General features: G+C 37.0%; 1 protein-coding gene across 1 annotated transcript in view; it reads right to left on the bottom strand.

Annotated features, from left to right (window-relative positions):
• PDGFC (platelet derived growth factor C) overlaps window positions 1-23,016 on the bottom strand; it is a 136,123-nt gene that overhangs the window by 56,150 nt on the left and 56,957 nt on the right. The window contains exon 2 of the mRNA XM_082482871.1: window positions 639-834. Within this exon, the coding sequence (XP_082338997.1) occupies window positions 639-834 (196 nt within the window). The remainder of the gene's footprint in view (window positions 1-638; window positions 835-23,016) is intronic.

Consider the following 23,016-nt stretch of genomic DNA (forward strand, 5'->3'; position numbering starts at 1 on the left):
CAGCTGCAAATCTCAGGAAGGAAATACAGATTCCACAGGTTCTACAGAAACCTGTGCCACTGATTGAGCAGGAAGAATACCTATTGAAGTTGGGAAAATTACAATACCATTAAGGAATGTCAATTAATGTAATACTGTAAGTGCTGTTTTTCATAGAAAACTGAGAACTTGACCGTTAAAGGCCATTAAAATATTGTGCGGTAGGTTGGGGTTTCTTTTTGGAACAGGGATGTTGTACTTTATATTGTGACCTGAATTCCACTTCAGGTAACTTGCTTACCCAAATTTTCTCTGTAAAAATTAGACATTCATTCCTCTAACATTCTGTCAAGAGTATTTTCCCGGGTGTTAAAACTTTTATTTGAGAGAGATATTAAATATTTCACATTTTTGTATCACAACATATCTGTGGCCCAGATACTGAATGCAGAAGGAAAATGGGGGCACCCCAAAGCTTTCAAGCATGAAATCCTTCTCTAGCACTGCATAAGAAAATCATAAACTAATCATTTAAAAGATACATTTAATAAATACATTGACATGCAGTTGTCACATTTTTGCAAAACTTGAGCAACACACTTTTTCCATGCCCCACACCTCCCTTCAGATTTTTCAAAGTTAAAGGACAAGTAACTTACTTGCAAATGTCATCTTCTGGGTCCTCAAGCCCAAATCTTTCATCAAAAGTAAGCTGTATCCACACATTTTCATCTACTGCTACTAATCTCCACACTAGTACAGTATTGCGTGGGTATGTGTGCGGAAACTTGGGGCTGTGAATACTTCCATTAGTAGTCACAGTAATTATCTTCTCATGCTGAGGATCCTGCACGCCTATAGTAAAGAGAGAAAACAGAGGCATCAGTACTCATTTCTTCTCCTTTTCCTAAAGTGTTTGTATAGTATGCCCAGATAAAGACACTTTTATTCTGTTTGCTTTTCTTCATCTTGCAAGGAATTTCTGCTTGGAAAATCTACATAGTAACAACAACCCAAAAGTCTAAGTATTACTTTGCTGGCAAAAAGTTATTCAAACCCAAGCCTCAACTGCTGTTCAGAAAGCAGAACAGAAGTTCAAGCGGAGATAAGAGAAATGTGACTGCAAACACTTGAATGCCAGACTGGCCTCCTCACGGAAGCCCAGCAGCCCAAGGGACTACATCGTGCAGCCTACTGATGGTTTCAGTTCTTTATCACTGGAGAGTGCACAGAGACTGCATGAGGGTACAAGGAGAGGTCTGCTCACTCCTACCACAGAAGGCATGGTTTAAATTTCTTTCTTGTTAAAGAAGACTGTCCTACATTTATTGAGTCCAGTGATAGGGATTTTGATCCCTATCCAGAGATAGGGATTTTGAGGGCTGTATCAGAACAAAGTTATCCCAATACAGGAATGAAACTGGGACTTGCTTGGGAAACTTGGGGAAGTCACCAAGTGTAAGAAATTAGGCATTTACTGACAAGCCTCAATTGAGGGCATTCCTCAAAATTATTCACAGCATTGTTAGACTAAGCACATGTAAAATTTAATGAGTGTTTTACAATGCAGCAGCAAATGAATTCAAAAAAATAAGCCAACTGCATTTCATTTTTAAAGCACACAGTAACACTGAAACTACAGAAAAGACTTTTTCAGGTTATGAATTCATAATTGCAAGGAATCACCAAAAGGAAAGGACTCCTTCGGTGAGCAGCAGCTGTGCCTTTCAGAGCCCCAACAACTCTCTTCACAGTATCTCAAGAAACCTCATTCTCAAGTGCCCAATATTCACAGAAATTCACATTCAGCAGCTGGAATCAGCTCATATGGGGTTTTCAGCTGCAAAAACCAAGCACTGATCTAATCTGGATATATTTTAACACTGTGATGTATAACGATGAGACCTCTGAACTACAAAACTTAATTCCACCATATAGCATAAGGAGGTTTTTTTTCATAGCACATGACTTCTACTATCTTTGGCTTTTTTCTAAAAAACTGTATACAGCCGGGTTTGACATTTCAGTTAGTAAGTCACAGGTATTCTCAGTTACCTATTAATAACAAATTTCTAGTAACAAAATAAGTTTGTAGTTTTGTACTGGAGAGTTATTAATATTATTTTGTTTTCAGCTATTCATTGTCTCTTGCAGTTAGGTACTTTATCTTATTTTTCTGATTGTTTTATAACCAGCATTATGAAGAACATTCATTTGAAGCTGTGTAAGACATATGATTCAGTCTGCAATGCAAATATACACTGCAATGATTGTACCTTATTATAGCTACATATAAAGGCTGACAGCTAAATGAATGTACTGCAAGAAAAGAAGGGCATAGAAACAGCATTGCTATTTTAAAAGAATTAATCTATACTTAAATGCAATTTAAAGTCTAACAGACTTTTGCCTTTTATTCTGATGGACTGATGCCTTCTACCTGTGGTACAAAAGAGGTAAATTTTCTTTTAAGTGGAATTGCTGCTTATATAAAGCTGATGGAGTGCAGTCTTGCCTTGCAGAGGACTGACTGTCTTGTCTACAAATAAGACAGGACATCATGCAGCAATCAATAAAAAAAGCACAAAAAAAGGCATAAGAAACAGATTCCTAATTTAGACACTTCATTGGGCTTTTGTTAGCTGAGTCACAAGCATTTTTCTATAATGTATAGCATGTCAGCTGAGAGCTGCACACTAAACACGGGAGCCAACAATAATAAAAATTACTTTCCCAGAGGTTAGTACACCAGAGTGCTATTTCCAAAGTATGCAAAGGACCACCATTTCAGACAAACAACGCGTGGTGCCTGATGACACTATAGTCAGTGGTTCATTTTGTCTTTAAAAGCACACACAGGATTACAAACCATGTTATATTTCACAGCACAGTAAGAAAGTGTTTTCTTTTGTGTCATCAGGACAATGATAACAACAGCAAGTAAGGACTGTAAATATTCCAGGCATATCAAATGGGAAGTCAATAAAAAAGGGGAAAGGACAGGAAAGAAAAGGCATATGGCAATTTAGTGAGCAGAAGTTGCAGCATCTCCCGTATCTTCAGCTCCTCCATTTGTAGAGGAAAAAATCTATTTACTTTAGCACACAACAGTGTTCCATGAATATATCAAATTCCCCCACACAACACTTGCTCCATTTCAAATATTTGCTCTTGCATAGTGGAATTTCTTCTCTTACAAAAGAATTATTTTGTATGACTACAAAGGCAAGTAATTGCTGCCACTAGAGAATGAAGCTTGTTATTTGTCTTCAGATAAGCTGCAATATTCCTTTTTATCCATTCTACATAAATCGTACCATTGTACCACAAAAAGCTAGCCTTTTCCTACTGAGTTCATGCACGTTCTGAACATTTCTTTTGAGGAAATTTTGTGAAGAGCACAGCTACCTGACCATGGCTAAGATGAGACTACAGTCTCTATTCTTTGTGGAATGACTTTGCAATTCCTGTCTTTATTTTAGGGATAAATCAGTCCAAATTACACTTAAAGGAAGTAACAAGTTCAGTCAGGTTTACAGCAGTCAGTTGTGTAACTCCAAAGCTATATACATTGCTGCCACGATCTGTCTGCCTTTCTGTTAACAACCATCCTGCCCACCCTTCCCCCCTAAAACAAGAAGAAGAAGAAAATATTATTACTGTACAGACAGCATTCAACAACCCTGAAGAATCAGTTTAGGCAAGGACTGAGGTAGGCAAGGAACCATCTGTCGTGGTTCGGGCTGGGCTGGCCACTGAAATGAATGACAGATGCTCTCTAACTTTCTCCCAAGTGAGAAAAGAATGAGAAAAAGAGAGACCTATGAGTTTAAAAGAAACTAAACTACTTTAATGAAATATTAGTAATAAATTAATAAAAAGGAAAGATAATAATAGCAATAAGAAAATAATTAAATAGATAGACTATATACAAAACCAGATCAAACTGCCAGGATGACAATCATGTCACTGACAGGCACTGGGGAAGCCCCAGACTGGACTCAGTGACAGACGGGAATGGGATTCCACATCTGAGTCCAGGAATGCATGGATCGGGATCAAAGGCAGATAAACAGACAAGAGTCCTCCTTGGACGTCGGCCATTGAAGAAAGGATTAACCCTTTGATCCCTCAGCTTTTACACTGAGCATGAGGCAGATGGGATGGAATACCCCGTTGGTCAGGTCTGGGTCACCTGTCCTGTCCGCTCCTCCCCGCAGGTGGGACCCCACTGTGCTTTTCTGCTTCCGACCCTCCAACGGGGCAAGTAACAAAGTGAGCTGCCCTTGGCTGTTACAGCGATAAGTATAAGGAAGAGCCTCTCTGCATACCATTCCTTGGTATTAATTATAAACAAGGTCTTATCACTCTGGAAGAGAATACTGTCTGAAAAACATGCCATTAATTTCAGAGAGTTCAGTTAGTTAGAAGAGGCCTAGCTGAAAAGTAAAATTACTGAACAGAAAATTGGTTCTGTTTCACCTCAAGCCAGGACACCATCTCAGCAAGGGGGCAACAATACCACATGAGGGAAATGGGGACAGACGGGGACCAAAACAACGTATTTGCATCTTCAGTAAAAAGCTTCATCAGAAGATGGGCAACTGAGATCACCTGCAGGAGAAAGTCCTGGAAATGGGGCACATTTCCAGATGGGAAAAATCCCTAAGCTGACCCAGGGATATGACACGGTTACACTTACTAGGAAAGGACAGCACAGACTTAGCAGAGCCTGAAGTTGAAGAATGAGTTGCCGCAGTCGTCTTTGAAGTGGTACAAGATGCTATCACCAGATTTATATATCTATCAATGTAGAAAGTCTGCCCCTGAAAATTACAAGATTCCAGGCATTCTGAAAGCACAGCAGTGCCTAACCCTTCCACCGACATGGCAATGCAGATGAAAAACCACGGTATCACCAAACAGATCAGCAGATGCCACTGTAAACTGAAATTAAACCCACCGACTAGACAAGCTCATTCCTGCCTACTTCAAAGTAGGTCTCTTCCCCCATGGGCACAACACATTTCACAAAGATCAGCACTGACACTTTTTAAATATAGCAAATACCTCTTTCTTAGTACATTGTAATCACTACATTTTAGCAAGGGTCACAGGTAAAACTCAAACAAATCACATACAGTTCAGGAGACAGATGAGCTGCAGAAGAAGAGAGGAGCACCATGCGTGGAATAACGGCCTTAGCACAGATTCACTTAAGGGCTAATTAAGAACAGTACCGATAAGATTCTTTTTAGAAACTTTTTGCTAAACCTACACTAATTTCACAACAGGACAAGATGAGAGTACTGCTAATCATGCATTGTTAATCATGCACTGTTAATATATTATTTGATGTATTCCATTCAATAGACCTTCATTAGGAAAATCAACTTTTAGGCCTTCAGAAACAGCATTCACTCATTTGTAGCTATCATTGCGTTTAAAAAAAAAAAAAAAAAAAAGCCAAATTCAAACATAAGAAAAGATTTAACTCTAAATATTTACCAATTAATAGTAGAGCTTTCTCAGACACAGTAATGTTGCAGTATGTGCAAGTCCCCTGCTTTAAAACTCAGAAACAAAAGATGACAGTAACTACTTGTTCGTTACCACAGAACTTCAGAGGGAAGCAGGTTTTTTTAATTAAAGTAATCGAAGGGATTTCCTGACAGCATTCCCATATAATTTTTACAACGTTCCACATACGTACAGAAACCGAGACTTTGTAGAAGAAATTCTTTGAAATGTAACATAACATGCCATTTCTTCCTCTTTCACCAGACTTTCAAAAAGCAGTAAGCCTACTTTCAACAGTAGTAACTCAAGGCATACAGAGGTACCTCTTTCTGTCCTGTCTCTGGTTCAGTTGCCTCCAGGCACTTCTTAGCTATTATCTGAATGTAACAGTCAAAATGAAATTTAACTCTTTTGCTGGGTACAATGGGAAAGCTGGAAAATGATCCACTACTGGCAGAAAACTGAAGACAAATAGCTCTGATATCAGTCACATGTAAAAGGAATATCAGGGCAAAGGCACTCAAAATCATAGAAACACTGCTTTGAAGGGACCTCTGGTCCCAGCTCCTCCTTGCGTTACTATTCCTGCTCACAGCACAGCAGGTGTCCTGTTTGAGGACTGGCATTTTCTAGCCGATACTCAAAAACCCGTGCAGATGGAAACTCCACAGGGCCTTGGGATAAGCTGTTCCAGTGCCGTACTTTCTCCCTAGGTAAGATGTTTTTCCTAACATCCAATCTGAATCTCTCCAGCTGCAACTATTAGCCATGGGGGTTTCGGGGTTTGTTTTGTTTTTACACTTGTGCTGCTACCAGGAAGAGTTTAACCTGTTTGCCCTTGCAACCGCTCTTCAGGCAACTGGGGCCTGCTATTGGCCTGCCCCATCGCCTTCTCTTCCCCAGACTACACAAGCCCAGCCTCCTCATCCTTCACTCACTGCCGGCCACCAACTAGATGCTGAGCCTTCAAGCCTGGCAAGTCCAGCCAATTTTCAACCTACCTAACAAGCAGTCTGTTCTTCCAAACCATTATGCCTCAAGTACCACAAGAAATGCTTTTGAAGCACACAGGGTTTGTTTCCATGATCTCCTTTTCAAGGAGTGAGCAAAGAAAGTTTCATCCAGGCTTGCTGCATCTATCTCCTAAGCTAGCTTGCCTAAGTGGTGTGGTTTGTGGCTTTTCTGGGTTAATTCTCTGAGGCACATCGAGCCTTCTGTGGATTTTCCATTTTGAGTAGCTTCTATGCTTTGAGACCTGTCTGAAATCTTGACATGATTCTTCAGTTATTAGTAAGAAACAAATATAGAGAAAAGTGCACATACCTGTAATATACACACACGTGCATATAATATCCACATCTGACTTGTCAACTATCACAACATGATAAATTCAACTCCTAACTAGAGATATGTTAATTTAGGTACTTATTACCCAAATTAGCAAACATAACAAATGCAAACATATGAAGTATTATACGGATGTGAAGTAACAAATTAGAAACATGTAGGAGAAATATTACATCTTGTTCAGATTACTCCTTCCTCTGACACATACTTACTTCACACGCTTGAAAAGGCATGTAAAAAAATTCCAGTTCACACAACTCAAGATAAATGTATAGAGGATTGTAGTTGTTTTCTTAAGTCCTACAACTTAACTTACTACTTTTTTTCTTCAGTCACTATTTTGAGTTCAAACTTTTACTCTTACCTTAGGCACTGAATATCATACACTATTTAACTGCTGTCTTTCTGCTGAAGCTATGTAAAGAACATTATGTGAAGGACTGCACACAGATGAAGTGAGCAGAGAAGCGAAAGCTTTCTAATCGATCTTCAGGAACCCTGAGTTTTGGCAGTTAGCCCAGCAGGAAAGGACAAAAGGAAGAAAAAAGAAAGGGGGGTAAAAAAGGAGGGAGGAAAAAAAATCATTGGAGAACAGAGCATGGAACTGTAGTAACAGATTTAATAAAGTTTCCAAACAGCTGCATGACTTAGCGTCTTGCAGAAGATAATAATGACTAATCATACACTAACAAACCTTCTTTGATTGCAAATTGCATCAAGAAACAAAAATGAGTTTATACTTCTACTCTACAAGTTTATGTTTAATAACCTTCAAGTGTTCCGCCAGCCCTTTGCCTAGTACTCTGGCTTCTGCTCAAAGAAGAGGATGGCAATTAAACAGGGGGGTTTGTGCACAGTAAATCTTCTTGCAATAAAAGGAACCTCTATTCAGATCTGTTTTCAGACCAAACTCTTTTGGAAGGCGGTCTTGGTCCTGAACTTCTCAATATCTTTTAAAACTAGATAAATACTACATTTTAGCCAAGGTAAAGAATTCCTTTTGCGAAATGTTAGATGAGGTAACTTTTTGGTGTTATCACATGCTCTAAGATCTAATTATTCTAAGTGTTTCAATAAGCATTTATTCCAATGTCCACAGGTAAAGTCTTGGCTGCACTAGAATCAATATTAAAGCTCCTGCTGACTTGAATATGAAAGGAATGCCATCTATATTAAATACATAAAGCTGTTGGAATAATTATTTTATAATGGACTGATAATATTATAATCTGCTTTTTTCAGGCATGGGCCAATAATTATCTGGGAATAAAAAGGATTATTAGTATTTTGCACATTCATATAATAAATATGTATTCCCTTAATTCAAAAATTAACAAAAAGCCCTGCAATATGACAACTAGCAGCGATATCCTCCTTTTGTCTTACGGCTAAAACAAATGTCAAGTTGGTCTTTTTGAAAATATTTTTTCACATTTGTTTTGCCTCATTTTTTTCATAATAACAATATTATATAGCAAGTAGCCATCACATAACATACAGACTCCAGTCAAGGATTGCTCCCCATCTCTGTCCTCTTCCATTAAACTGCTAGCTTGAGTGACCCGAGTCATCTCGGCCAGATAAGGCATCACTTAAGAAAAGAAAATTCTGGCCTCTTCCCCCAACCCAAAACTACTTGGATATTTAATGAATTAATCTAGAATCATGAGTTTTTCTGGAGATGCAAATGAAGAGGCAAGGATATAATGTTTCCAGCAGAAAGTGCTGTGGTAGTTTTATAGGCATTATATTATAGTTCATCCCAGTAAGAACAGAATTATTTGTAGGTGCACTGCTCTACAGAAACGCAAGAGTATTGATAACTGCAAAAGCATACATATTTAAAAGATTGCAGACTGGATGTAAACGAGTCTCCTTGCCAAACACAGGCAGAATAAAACACTGAGAAGCTAATCTGATTCCACATCTGTACTTTGTAAGCAAGAAGAAAGCATATTGGGCACCACCTATGCACAAACTTTTAACATTATTTTCTGAAGAAATATTCTTCAACAGAAGAATAATTCTTATTCTCTATTTTTCATTAGTTGTATATGGTTTGGTTAACAGCTAGGTATTCGACTCCTATCTATATGCTATTACTGCATTAGATACAGTAGAAGAATCATTCAAAGTTCACTAGCCAGAATGAACTAGATAGAACTAAAAATACCTGCTGCATGCAGAGCAAAAGAACAGCTGTTTATACCCCTGTTTTTCTTCACTTTGAATGATTTACAATTCATTTACATTTACAATAGTCTCTGAATGCCCAAGTAGTATCTGGGACTGTGATGACACGAAGAAGCCATAACAAAATGTGTAACTACTCAAACTATTTTTTTTATTCCTAAGAGGGAAGGGATGGAGGGAGAATGAATGGAAAGGAGAGGACAGAAGTAGAGAAAGGAGGGGAGAGGAAAAGCAAAAAAAGGAAAAAAACAACATTCTGAATGAATTACTCCTCCCTGCCTTTTCTAGGATTGGCAGATAGTAAACAGCTCCATGATCAATAGTATCAAGGGCAGACAATAGATACAATCAGCCTAAATACCTGGCCTTCACTCATCAACAGCGCAAAATCATTTCCTCATCTTCCTACAACAAAACCTCATCTTCTGCTTCCTCATCTTCCTATAAAAAGACCTCTCAACATTTTTCTTTTCTTTCTATTCCAGAGCATCAATCTGCTACATACTGTTTCTAATGTTTCCTGTATCCTATTTTTTCTTCCCCTGTGGAAGGGGGAAGTGATTTACATATTCTGCACTCACAAGTCCCTCTATACAAAATGATGAAAACTGTCAAAGTTGAAACAAAGCCTAACAGTATACAGCAATGGATCCATTTTCCAGGTGTATCTTGCAGAAGGCCAGAACAGCAGGAGGTTCAGTCTTATTTAATAATGAACAGATAAAATGAGTACTCCTTAATGTTAATGAAGCTCATAAAGGGACGGACTTTTGAAAGCTACTTATTCAGGTTTTAACAAATACATGATTAAAACAGCTGGGATAGGAGGAATTGCAAATCTCCTTGGAAATGTACAACTTTCTATAGATGAAAAATGTTGTCAGTACAAAAAGACATGATCTAAGATTTAATGCTGAGAGAGACCAGGAAGCGAGAACAAACTAAACCAGGAAACGGGTTGCCCGGCTGGAGATATTTATACCTACTAAGAAATAACAAAGTTATTTGTTTACTTTATGAAGAAAAAAAACCCGTATTTTTAAAATCTTATGTGTTTGGGAAGTTGGGAAGAAAAAAGTTACGGAATACTTTCAAATATGTTGTCTTTCTAATTCTTCTGCTACTCAAAATGTTTTGGTTTTATTTATTTATTTATTTATTTATTTTCCTACAGGAAACTGATTTAACAAAGCTTCGAAAAAAATTAATTGAATTACTCAAGTAAAAAACAAATTATAACTAAAAATAGTATCTCTGCTAACAAGAGAAACTCAAGTGAATGTGAAAAACATCACATACAAATGCTCAAACCCAGCACTTCCAATTTGTTTTCAATTTTATTACGACAGCACTTACAAGCTACATCCAAAATTAGCTTTGTTAGTACTAGAGACCACACACATACCCACACATTATCAGTCAGTCTGTCTTGAAAGACTGTACATACCGAGCGAGGAAGGAATGAACTGGGCAACAAAGCAGTATTACCCCAATTTTCCAGACTGTGCATTGCACAGTCGTTACAAGTGCAAGAAGATAACTTCAACAAAACCATGAAATGAACCTGGATCTCTTTTCATCTCAGTTATAATACTAGGTATGGCTCCCTGTATGCTTGTGATTTATGTCCTTTATAGAAAAATTCCTTAAAATCTGACTCATTTGAAAATTTCAATTCTTGATCTGAAGTCAGACTTTGTTGAAAACCAAGGCTTAATTTTATTATCCCCTTTTCTTTATGGCTCCTTCAGTTTATATTGTGCAGCACTTGTTAAGAGCAGATACTAGCAAACATTTGGGAAAAAGATTATCCATGGTCCATGTGGAATTCAGTCTGAATAAATAGACTCTATGGCTACGGTATGTGTTAAACAGCTACATCTCATTTTAGGTATTATTCAGAATGAAAAATATAATCCTGTGCGGATCACATTTTGGGGGAGAGTGGGGGTATGAGATAAAAACACTACCCTAATCTTTCAAAATACCAGTCCTGAAAGGCTTTGTTTTGCTTTTTTCATTGTTTTGCTATTTGTGCAGATTTTATAGTTCTTCATACAGCAGAGAGCTATAATGATTGCAATTCAAACTTTTATGAAGATTGTCAGACATATTTCAAGTTCTAAGAAAGTGTTGTTCAAGACAGTTTTGAAAATCATTACTGCTTAGCTACATGAAAATATAACTTTAACCTTTTCAGTCACAAAATTACAGTGATGAAGTGTAAGAGTACACACAAAAGAAAACCAAAGATTTAAGGGGTTTGTCCACTACAATTGAACACGTGATTACAGCACACGTAGGGCTAGTTTTAACTATAGAGCAAGAGTAATTATAACAATGAACCCAATGTGACATTCAGTTGACTGCCCAAAATGCAGAGGGTCCTAAGCAAACTACAAAGTTTGTGCCATGCTCTTGGTGCAGAAATAACACTGCTACTGGAAACTCCAAAAGCCAGCTTCAAGCTGCCTCAGGCTTGCATTACGTATACAGAAAATGTACCTCCAGCATATTCTTATGTTAAAAAGGCAAGAGAAACAAAGAAAGTACTATGAAGAAATTATTTGGCATCTGTTTATGTATTTTCTGAACTGGACTACACTATGCTTCCAAATTCAGAGACAAAAAACCATTACATATTTAATACCCATTAAAGCAAAAGAGATTTAAGCTGGTGCTAGCCTGCTAAAACAAAGCTTTTGGAAGAATATAATGCTTTCATCTCATTTAAATTTGATTCCTAGAAGATGATTTGGCAGAAAGTGGTCATGCAATATCAATACTGATCTGCAGAGATGAATGCAATGCAACTGTTATTGCACTGGAAGAACTTCAAGCAGATAGGACTCAGCAAAAAAAACAAACTTGAAACACTCATTTCTAGGATCTTTGCATAGAAGATTAAGTCATGCAATACTCTAGAAAAGTACTCTTCCAGAAGAGGATTTCAAGTCTAGAAACAATTCAGAAAGGAAGCACAAGCCCAGCTACGAAAGAGTCTGTCTTTCTGCAAGGAGAAAATGAAAAGGTTTTGTACAGTATAAAATCACCGCATGGAGGAACAATACTTTTTAAAACTTGTTCTGTTAACATGCATCTCTGATCCTGCTGTTTATTGAACTCACATGTACATGACCACCAAGGGTATCTTTTAGGCACAGACCACAGTGACAAGCAACCAATATTTAGAACAACTGATGAGAATTTTTCTACGACGGGATAAAATTTCTAGCTTCAGTGACAGAACTCTTGCCATTCTCTAACTTTAGATAAGTAAAATACATGCCATTTTCAGTTAATTGCAAGTGGTATAAGCCTAGCTGATCTTTCAGCCTTTATTCACACCGGGGACTTCAAGGAAGTCTGACGAACAATCTTCGCACACTGGCATACAATTTATCTCTACTTTACTTTGATCTTTCTATTTTTCCAAAGAGAGACCATAATGGCATACTAGAGCAGCCATAAGAGACCCACGTCCCATGGCACATGCAATACAGTAGCCTATTTCAAGTGAAACCACTTCCAAAAGACCCTTTTGCTAATCCAGTATAGCAGGTGTCCTTAAGGAGGAGTAACAGCAGGGCGCCGAGGAGCATCACAGTCACAACTTATGCCACTGAAAAGATGCTATGGTTTTCAGAAACCTATAGGTATACTGATTTAGGCTTCATTCCCCAGTGCTGCCATTGTTCACCTTATTTCACGTGCTAACTGATGATTTTATTTATTCACATACAGATTATTACTTACTTCACACACAAACCTTGAGCTTTTATCACTAGATCTTCTGACATCTTTTTTGCCTACCTTTAGTATCAAAATCTTCTTACAGAGTTACGTTTAACCCAAGATCAAGAAGCCTTACATGGAATCATCTGGAAAAGTTCCACCGTTGTAAAGTGAAAAGTGAGGTTTGAAACTCTTAAGTCACTCCAATATCCCTGTTTTCAGATGATACATTTCTGATTTCTCAGCCTTTTTAAAACTACCCACGGGAACCCTCTGTGGTGTTCCCAATGGTCTTGGCAATGCTGTAACAGAGATGGATTCCTTTAACGTAATTTGCTCAATCACAGCATCGCATGAAAAGCTGCTGTTCAGTGTGAAATCCAGCATGCCAGGTACGCTGCTTTCCACAACGGTCTTATCCTCAGTGTTATTCAGGATCATGTTTAAGTAACAGATCAGTATTCAGCCAGATCTGACACTTTACCTTTGTTTAAACTTTAACCCTTGCCAAACCATCCATAACATTATTCCGCATTCTTCAAATTCTTTGGAAATCACATATAGGCATATGGGAGGATTGGGAGAAATCAATGGTTAAAACGCGTTTTGCACAATTTCCCTGCACTTCTGGATAGCAAGTCAACAGTATAAAATGAAATCTGACCCTTGGTCTTAGTAGCACAGCTTGATGACTGCCCTGAGGGGACTGTCTTCAGTCTAGACAATGTGGCTGTGGTTTAACATTCAGTGGTAGAACTAATAAGTGACACACCTTTGTAGCGCTCTCTTGCCCAATATGGATATTGGAACCCCTTCAGTCCACCAGTAAGTAAGAGCTGCGTCACTGATAATTTATCCTTGGTCAACTTATGCTAGGTCAAGATACTTGATGAAAACCACTTTCCAGTCTCTTCACACCTTTTCAGAAGGTGTTCTGGATGCCTGTTATGGCAGAGTCCATATCCTCACTTGAACTCCTTGAGGTGGAAGGTGGAACTATTAATTTCACAGGCACATAACTTCATTTGTTAACTGTAGTTTGGACAAGTTGAATTCAAATTTCACATCAAACAAGTCTAAGGTAAGGAAGACATTAAATCCCAGGACTATTTACTAAGACAGGTAAAATGAAAAGGATTTTGCCCTAGTTATACTTGGAATCTCTATAGAATGACTTGAGTGCTAACCCCTATGCTGTAACTGTAAAAGAGAATTATATATTTAAATATATTTATATATTTAAAATAGAAGCAAACTGTAGCAATTTCAATGAATTGAAGTTGTGCCTTATACTAAGGTACTGCTTTTTTCCAGGGTATAGCAGCAGGTTACTATACAGAAGAGAACAGCTTTTATAAATAACCATGATACACATTTCATTTATAATTTTATGCCTAAGAATTCTAATGTGTTCCCCACACACAGCATTTATCAACCGTTTCAACACTAGTAGGTGAAGCCAGTAATTCAGTTGCAAACCAAACAAGATAGGAACATCAAGCCCTCAAGCTTATGCTCTCATGTAAATTAAAATGAACAAAACAATTAATATAGGCATAATCTAATCCAGCACCACAATTAATGTGGCATTTGAATCACTTGGTGATAAACTGTCTACAATAGCTAAACGTGCATATCTCAAGCACACAATGACTGAAGAAGAAAGTATTTTTCATATCTAATCAGTTCCCTACTACAGAATTTCAGTAATATCAGTGTTTACAAACTTTGATGGTCCACAATTTTGTTTACTTGGTCCACCATAGCATTGCATGAAGAATTCTATATACACAGAATGTTTAAGACAAATCTGACATTTGTTAATTCAGTGCTTATTGAAATTTCTAGCCAAGTTAATCTTATCGTCTTAATTCTAGGCACCTTAGCTGAAGTCTGTTCTATGAAAATCTTGTACAATTAAAAAAAAAAAAAGGTCCAAAATGCTATAGCAGCTGTTTGAAACTGAAGGCTTGAAGTTAAGATTTTAATATGCCGCAGGTAAAGTATTATCTGCACATCAAAGTCTCACTGCTCTAAAGAAATATGAAGTGCTGGATGCCAAATGTTGACTGCCTCCACTCTGAAGCTGAATAAGAGAGCAAAGATTCTTGAGCAAAAATCAACTGAGAATATGGTTGTGGGTTTTTGGCGGGGTATGGGAGGGATTCTTGTTGGTTGTTTTTTTTGTTTGTTTGTTTTTGTTTTGTTTTTTTTTTTGTTGGTTTGTTTTTTTTTTCAATACAGCATATTAACATTTTAAAAATATTTCAAGAACTAAGTGCAGTGAATAGTCCTGGTCTGCAAAATCAGAGAAGTTAAATAATGTCCTTGGAAACCTATCTTGATAACTGGAGATTTTATTGTTGAGGACTCCTTCCTCACTGACCGGATTTGAGGGAAGTAATTGATTTGACTTTTGCTGATTGCAATTTAAATTAACACTATTCGTTTGTGTAGTGACAGAATGATGAAGTTAGCTTCTGAAAACATTATCTTCTCAGAAGATTATTTTAAAACATGGGCATTACAGGCAATTTTCCTGAGGATGCAAAAAAAAAAAAAAAAAAAAAAAATCAAGCAAGGTTCAGAGTCAATTCTTAAATCCAGACATGTCTTAAGTTCACCTCACTTAGGTGTAGGTCTTCAACAAGCCTTAGGGCATGTGCAGGTGAAAAGTAGAAAGAGGAGGAAGATTGGTATTTCATGGCATTACCTATTTACATAGAACTAAATATTATTGAAATGGTTCATTCCACTGCAAGTGTAATAGTTCCTCTGTATTGAGAAACATTTTCAAAATAAACTTTAAATTGAGGTGTCACTGTTAAAAGATGAAAGGCTGGATCACAAGGATGAAAAAACATATTTCACTTTAAAACAGGACTTCTCTTTTAAAGCTAGCAAATACAGGCTTGCTAACAGATATACTTTCCTTCATATGCTACTAACTTTACTCAGACTCTGGTTTCAAATCCCATTTCCACCAAAACATTATTTTAGAGAGAACTGGGAGTTAGGTCTCTATTAATAGTAATTAGACTAACCCTTTATGGACTATGGTGCAGTAGGATACACATGCTGATACACAAAGAACTGCTATTTTTTACTATTATAATCTACAAAGGGGAAAAAAATCCCTGTGTACGGAACTTTCACCTAAAACATTCTCAGATGAAGAACAGGAGGCATTATGAGTTGCATTGCTGCAAAGACAAACCAATGCATCCATATACAGGCAATTTTTGAAGAACTAATGAAAAAAAAAATCTTTAAGGTCTTCCATCAATTAAAAATATTTGTTACTTCACAGTTCAGCAGAAGTAGCTCTGTGGTCTGTAAAGTCTTTTCAGATTTCACTCTGTGGTTTACAAAAAAAAATAAAGTATTCTTGGAATAGGTTCTCATCCTAATCTTTTCAATTTTTATGGCATGTCTAATTACTACTAAGTGCTTTTCTGGAAGTAACATCAAATCTACTTGTAAGATCCAGGGAGTTCACAGCAAAAGTGAAAGTGAGAAAATAATTAAAAAGAACAACAACAAAATAAGTCATCATGTCATTTTGAAATTGGCCAAATCTGATGAAGGCTAAAGTGATCACACACTCTCAGCTCACGTGAATGCAGATTTGCCTCTGGAAGATTCTTGTTTTCCCAAATTGGAAGAGGAGAGCAGAAACTGTTTCTGATATCTTTCAAGATCAGCTGCAGGCCTAAAACTAATAAAGATGAAAGTCTTTGTGCCCACTTCAGAAGAGATGGATGTGAAATATATCAAATGTCAGAGGCATACATGAAATCAACAATGCTAAAAGCCGTGTTAGAATGAGTCCATACCATTAGAATTCATTACCAGCAGAAAAACAAGGGTAGAAATTAAAAATGTGGCCAGATTCAGACTGGCACATTCCCCAGGATTTTTCATGTCACAATCCATGGTTATCCTCAGATCAGCATTAACCTGTCTAATCATTCCACTGTCTTAGTATGGAAACATAAAAAAACCCCATACTCCAGTTCAGCAGGGACTTTGAGAGATTTTAAGAGTGACGAAAAGAACAGATAAAGATCTCTGCCAGGAGCCCAAGCCATTGCATTGATCAGGACCACAGAAAGTATCCCACTCACCTCTCGGAAGTTTAATTTCCCATTTGCTCCATCATTCTACCAGGGTTTAGTGCAGTTCTGGCAATCTCAACGGTGGGGCCCTTCCCCAGGGCACGGGAAGCGAGTCCGGCCCTGGCACAGCGCTGCCGAGGCTGCTTTCTCATGTCATCGATATTAGGCCCGGCACCAGTCGCACTAGGGGACTTCTGCCTTTAAAGCAGTTCCCATCTCTTTGTGATACCACATATGCACACTATCAGAAAACCACTAATATTCTGGTCACTATCTTCCTTTTCATATGCTGGTAAAAATCAATTTCTTTAAGTTTGCTGGTCGAAATAGAGTAAACAGACCACCCCGTTTATACAGGTATTCATTCTCTCAAGCACAGAGAGAATCAGCTCTTCTGGGTGCAGTTTTCCTCAACCGCATCGTAACCATCTATTAAAAGAACGGCACTTAACTGTGAGATAACAGACAGAAGAATGAACGTATATTAGAGCACTTGAGACGTTGGCTGTACTGATAGGATTTCCTTTGGGAGACTTCCCACAAGGACTGGAAGTTTCCACAAGGGTCTGCATTTGCACTTTGCCCAGTGTTGCTTATTATCCTCACTACTTCTAGAGACTGGTCTAGGAAAATGTTAGGCAAAGGCCCAATTGAAACAAAGTAAACTTTGCAAAGTAAAAATAGTACAGATTAATAAAGGGGCTGGAAGCACAGTTTCTTTCTTTATTTTGGCAATTTTTCACATACAAGTCCCTCCAACCCCCAACAGTCGGAAAATTGGGTTTCATTCCATTTTCTGGTACATCCTGCAGACGACAGTAAACCTGCTTTATCCATTCGCAAAATCACTTGCTGTCCTTGTGATTGCTGTTAAAATTCAAGCTGATAACAAAAACACTCCCTTACTCACAGACGTGCATGCTGTTCCCCCAACGCATTCCCCTCAACATCTAACGCCCACTGAAGGGCACGATCACCAGCGAGAAGTCGTCAGCAAAACTGGACATCTAATCACAGCTCAGCCCAAAGTCGTTCATTAAGACAATATTCTTGGACTCACCAAAGGCATTTAGTTCTATGCATTCAGGTTTCCTATTCTAATAATTCCCTTCAGAGAACAACTATTTTTTCCCTGTTAGTGCTACTGGAAAATAATGCCACATAAATATTGAGCAACATTGATACTTATCAGCAATCCCCAATTAAATAGCCCAGGGACTTCTTTAATTAATCTTCTAAAATCACTGTAAGAAGAGAAAAGAAAAAGCCACTTCCTTATTTGTGTTATAAATTTAATTTTAATATTATTTATTCAAATGCTGGTTACAAGCCAAAATAATTGTGTCTCAATGTGTAAAGACAGGAGTTAAAATAACAAGTTTAAAGGCATTTTGTACAAATATAAATGAAAAAAGCAACTTATGATAAATACTTGCTGTGTCTATCTACTCCTGGAGATAAATCCTGAAAGATGATGAGAACCATCCCCTTTTTCAACAGAGCATGCAATTATCTTTTCACCAGGCTCATATTACCAACCAGTCTGGGCTAGAAGACCAGTCTTAGATTGCTTACATAACAAAATCTTACACCTTTAGTACAAAGAAATTTATCTTAAGTCAAAGTAAAAAATTAACCCAAAACATTTAATGACTTCCAAAGCTAAAGAAAACCCATTGAACAGCTTTTTTTAAAGTGCACTAAACAGTTCATCATTAGTCTAGGTTTTACGATTACCTTAACATCAGAACACCAGAAATTCATTCAATCTTCCTTTATTATTATTATTGTTAATACTATTATTATTGGAAGGGCAGGGCAGGTAGTAGTTTGCTTCCCCTCCCCCCCTTTAAATTCAGAGTACTGTACCACTATTAATACCTGAATGTTTAAATTAGCCAGTCATTTGATGACACAATCTACTGGAATCCTTCTCATCTGCTCTTTCCCTCTTTTATTCCATGTACATTACAGCTGGTACTGTGGATGCAATCCAGATGTTATGTAAAACAGCTGCAAACATGTGCTTCTATCTAAAGCCTCCAGTGCTTTTACTCATACACAGAAAATGCTTATACTGTCAATGTCTGCGAGATCAGTTCACTGAAAAAAAATTAGGTCAGCTGCTATGCCTCATTAACAAAAAGTCAAAAAGAACCCACAACCAAACTCAGTTCTTGACTTAAATTTATCAAGTTATTAATTCAGTGAGAAAATGTACTATTTTGTGTATCAGTTTCATGGCTTTTTTTTCTCCTATTCATTATTCATTGCGGTTTAGTTTTCCATTTTGATCCACACATACATAACAGCACTATATAAGAGCTGATTATCTCTTCTCTTCCAAGGTTCGTCAGTCTTATCTAAATCTGCAGTCCCAGTTCGTTAATGAAAATGAAAGCCCTAATTTTTTCCTATTCCATTGCTTTGACACAGAATCATATTATTTCTAGTCACAACACACTTAAAATAAGTGGAAATATTGATTGATCACAGTAGAAAAAAAAACAAACCAAACCAAAATAAATTAAACTCAAGCACTAATATGTGCATACAATACTACCATACTAAGCACAGTTTATCAGGAAAAAAAATTAGATGGGTTTTATTATCATGCAAAAACCAGATTTGTGAAGTAGAATATGAAGTATCAAATATCAGTGTCTGTATATATGCTATATAATGAAAAATTATATTTGTCCAACGCTGAATTAGAAGGTAAACTGATGATAAATCATGAAATGATTCTGTTAAACCTGGTATATTAGACAGTCTATAACCAGATAATGAAAAACTATTCCATTTTTTTTTCTCCACACTCACACACGAAATGACACTGTCACAATTCTATTGCTGTCAAAGATGGAAGAGAAAGAAACAATGTACACTTTTGATTAAGCAATTTCATCTTGAAAGGCACTATGGAATCCTCTTTTTAACTATCTACAAGGTGGCCAAATTTTAATCATTAGCCATCATACCAGCCCTTTTCCCAAGAGTAGTGTCTTTGGAAGGAAAGGAGGGGAAGCAACCAATAAACATTCTCTGCCACTTATGGTGCAGAACTCAGTAAATTTCTTTGGCCAAATTAAGAGATACTCTTTTTATTTTTATTTATGTATATCCATATACATACACAAATATACGTATATATACACATGCACACATAAAACCATCCTATACATAATTCTAAATAATCATGTTTGTGAAGGTGCCTGCAGAGATATACCATGTCCTGAAAAAAGCAGCCAGTTCTGTCTAAATTCTAGCTCAGGAAGGATCACCTACCTGCCTGCAGCACAGTTAGCACCCAGGAGCAATTCGGAGCGAGGTACCATGCAGGGGCTCTCCATAACACAACAAGAGCGAGCTGCCTTACTCTGTATCATCGGTACCCATTTTTTACTGCGTGGTGGACTTTCAGAATTTTAGCATAAATAAGCAGCTTAGTGCAGTCTGACACAGCTGAATAATAAAGGTGTCAGCCAGAATGCAAGGAACAGTAAAGCAGTTGCTCAGTATGAGACTGCACAGAAGTTCTGAACACTCAGAATTGGTCTAAGATTACAGGAAGAAAATACTGAAAGCACTTCTACAAATGGAATACTGCAGTATCCTACTACTGTAAGACTGACTAAGATCAGACAGAGCATTAAAGAAAACTTTGACAGGTATATATCTCCTGATTACTGGGGATGTAAGAAGAACCAAATGCTTCCAATGAATTAAGAAGAATAACATGTACCACAAAGCACAAAAAGAGGCTGACAGTGCAGTGTTGAAACAGCCCGGGTAATAACCACCTATGGTTTTTCATTTCCATGGGTCTCCATGCAGGAGGACTGTGCAAGGAACACAGAAGTAATTTGTTTCAAGTTATTTCTTTTTTCCTTTGTCAGATCATCATTTTACTGGGTTTGTAACAACAGCCGATTACAAAGATTTGCTACTGGGAAAACTATTCCATGGATACTGAGAGTTCTCCATTTTCCCACCACAGCAGCAAAACTGGGTAGTGCCCTTCCAGTACACTGCTTAACAAGTACTAACTGATCATTTAACGCAATTTATTACAGAGTGGATTATACCTGATACTTTACATTAAAATAGAAGCGAGGTTATCAAAATGTGCACCAGTTTAGTTTGTAGAGTAATGGTTTACTGATGATTGTATTTCAGAAAAAAAACAGTAGTGGTGTGAAAACATAACTCAACATTCATAAAATTCCCTAGTCATGATTATTCACCATTTTTAGTGGCAAAAATAACATCATTGTCATTCCATATTATTCTAAGCTTTTTGATTCTTCATTTTTGAAAAAAGAAAAAAGCCATTTTACATAACATAACAATTCAGTATCAACTGCAATCAGTCACTGACAGGAGCGCTAAGAAGTGGTAAAACTTTTCAGTACATGCATCCTAAATAAAAGGCCTGTTTTCTCCCTAAATTATACTCTTTCATATCCCATTACTCTTACTTTCCACTTCCATTTCCAAAAGCAGGATTTAAAATTTCTTACATATCAGAGATGATGTTTTACCCTTTCTTCTTGTTTTATTATGTTTACGATTTCCCCCTCCTTTCCATTTTGAAAAACGTTGAACTGAATGAGAAGGAAAATAAGTCAGTTCTGGAAAAGAGTCTCTGCTTCCTTTTTTGGGGGGGGGGGAAGAAGAAAAAAAAGAATAATTTAAAAGAGATTTTCACCCATCAGTTTTCCTTCTTTCCTCCCTCCACCAATGAATCAATAAGAAAATAAATAGAAAACTTTCAATAAGTTGTTAATCATTTTTACAACTTGAAACATTTCTGATTTGCAAGACTGCTTTACAATTTAGGTATAAATGTCATTACATTTGTTGTTTTCCACTTACGTGGGCAAATTAGAAGTTTTCTGCAGAAAGCATGGGCAAAACCACAGATATTCTTAAATGACTGAAGGTTAGAGGCCTTTTTTCTTTAAGCAACTTATGTAAAGGGAGAGTTCTACTATACCACCTTCTCCGGATTAATGCTATTTTCTGAAACAAAAACACTTCAAATTGCTTTCCATTCTTGTACTAGATTCATTCAAGCGACTTTCATCTCTCTAGAAAGACAACAATCTATATCTATAGATAAAAAGCCTTTGCCTATCATAAACAACTTCAAATTATGGCTTGTAAAGCAGTAACACTCCGAAGTTTATTCACTGTGTCTTTGTTTCAGAAAGGTGTTTTTAGACATTTTCACACAAGTTCACCTTCTTTCCTCCTATGTAACTACCATTATTGACAAGTCTAAAAATGTAGAGAAACAAAACTATTTCTAAGAATTAGAAATATTACCATAAATGTCTTACAGTATCAGAATGGAGGATCACTACGTGCCTGTGTACAGGTCTTTAATATTTCTTCATTTAATTTAACTTAATGCTATCTTAATTATCTTCATTTAATTTAACTTAATGCACCAAGAAGGTGCTCTGAGCACCTTTTGAAGAGATACAAAGATGAAACATTTTGGTACCAGGTGCCTCCTTCCAGAAGGACAGGCTACCATGTGTGTGTGGTTAGGGAACAGCCAACCTAAACAAACTATTTTTAAAGCTTATTCTTGCAGCTGTCTTCATTCTCTTAGTACAGCTGTGCAAGATATGAAAAGTCTACGTCATAATTAACTAGCTTGTTTTCACTTTCCGTCTCCTCTATAAAAGACATATAATCAGTCACTTTTATGCTGAATCTTGTCATATACATAATTACTACTATAGTAATTAAACCAAACTTAACAAGTGCTATTTAGTCAGAAACATAGTGGCACTTACAGTGTTAACTAATGTCTGTTGCTAGTGACAAACTACTCTCAGTAGACACTTCATACAGCAAATGTCATTTCTTTTTTGGCTGCATTACTATCAGATAAAAAGATCACTTGTACTTTATTTTATTTTTTTAAATAGTTCCCAGCAGAAAAAAAAAACCCAACTCCCAAACTTTTAAGATTAATTATAGGTTGCTTATGTCCTGTTCTGCTTTAGTGCTGTTCTTATGTTCTAATGGGGGTAACCTAGTAGGATTCTAACATCTTGCTGTTACCTCTTTTTTTTTTCTGTCAGACCATATGTAAATATTCATAATT

Source organism: Vanellus vanellus (assembly GCF_965231255.1).
Source record: "Vanellus vanellus genome assembly, chromosome: 4".
Taxonomy (NCBI): Eukaryota; Metazoa; Chordata; class Aves; order Charadriiformes; family Charadriidae; genus Vanellus; species Vanellus vanellus.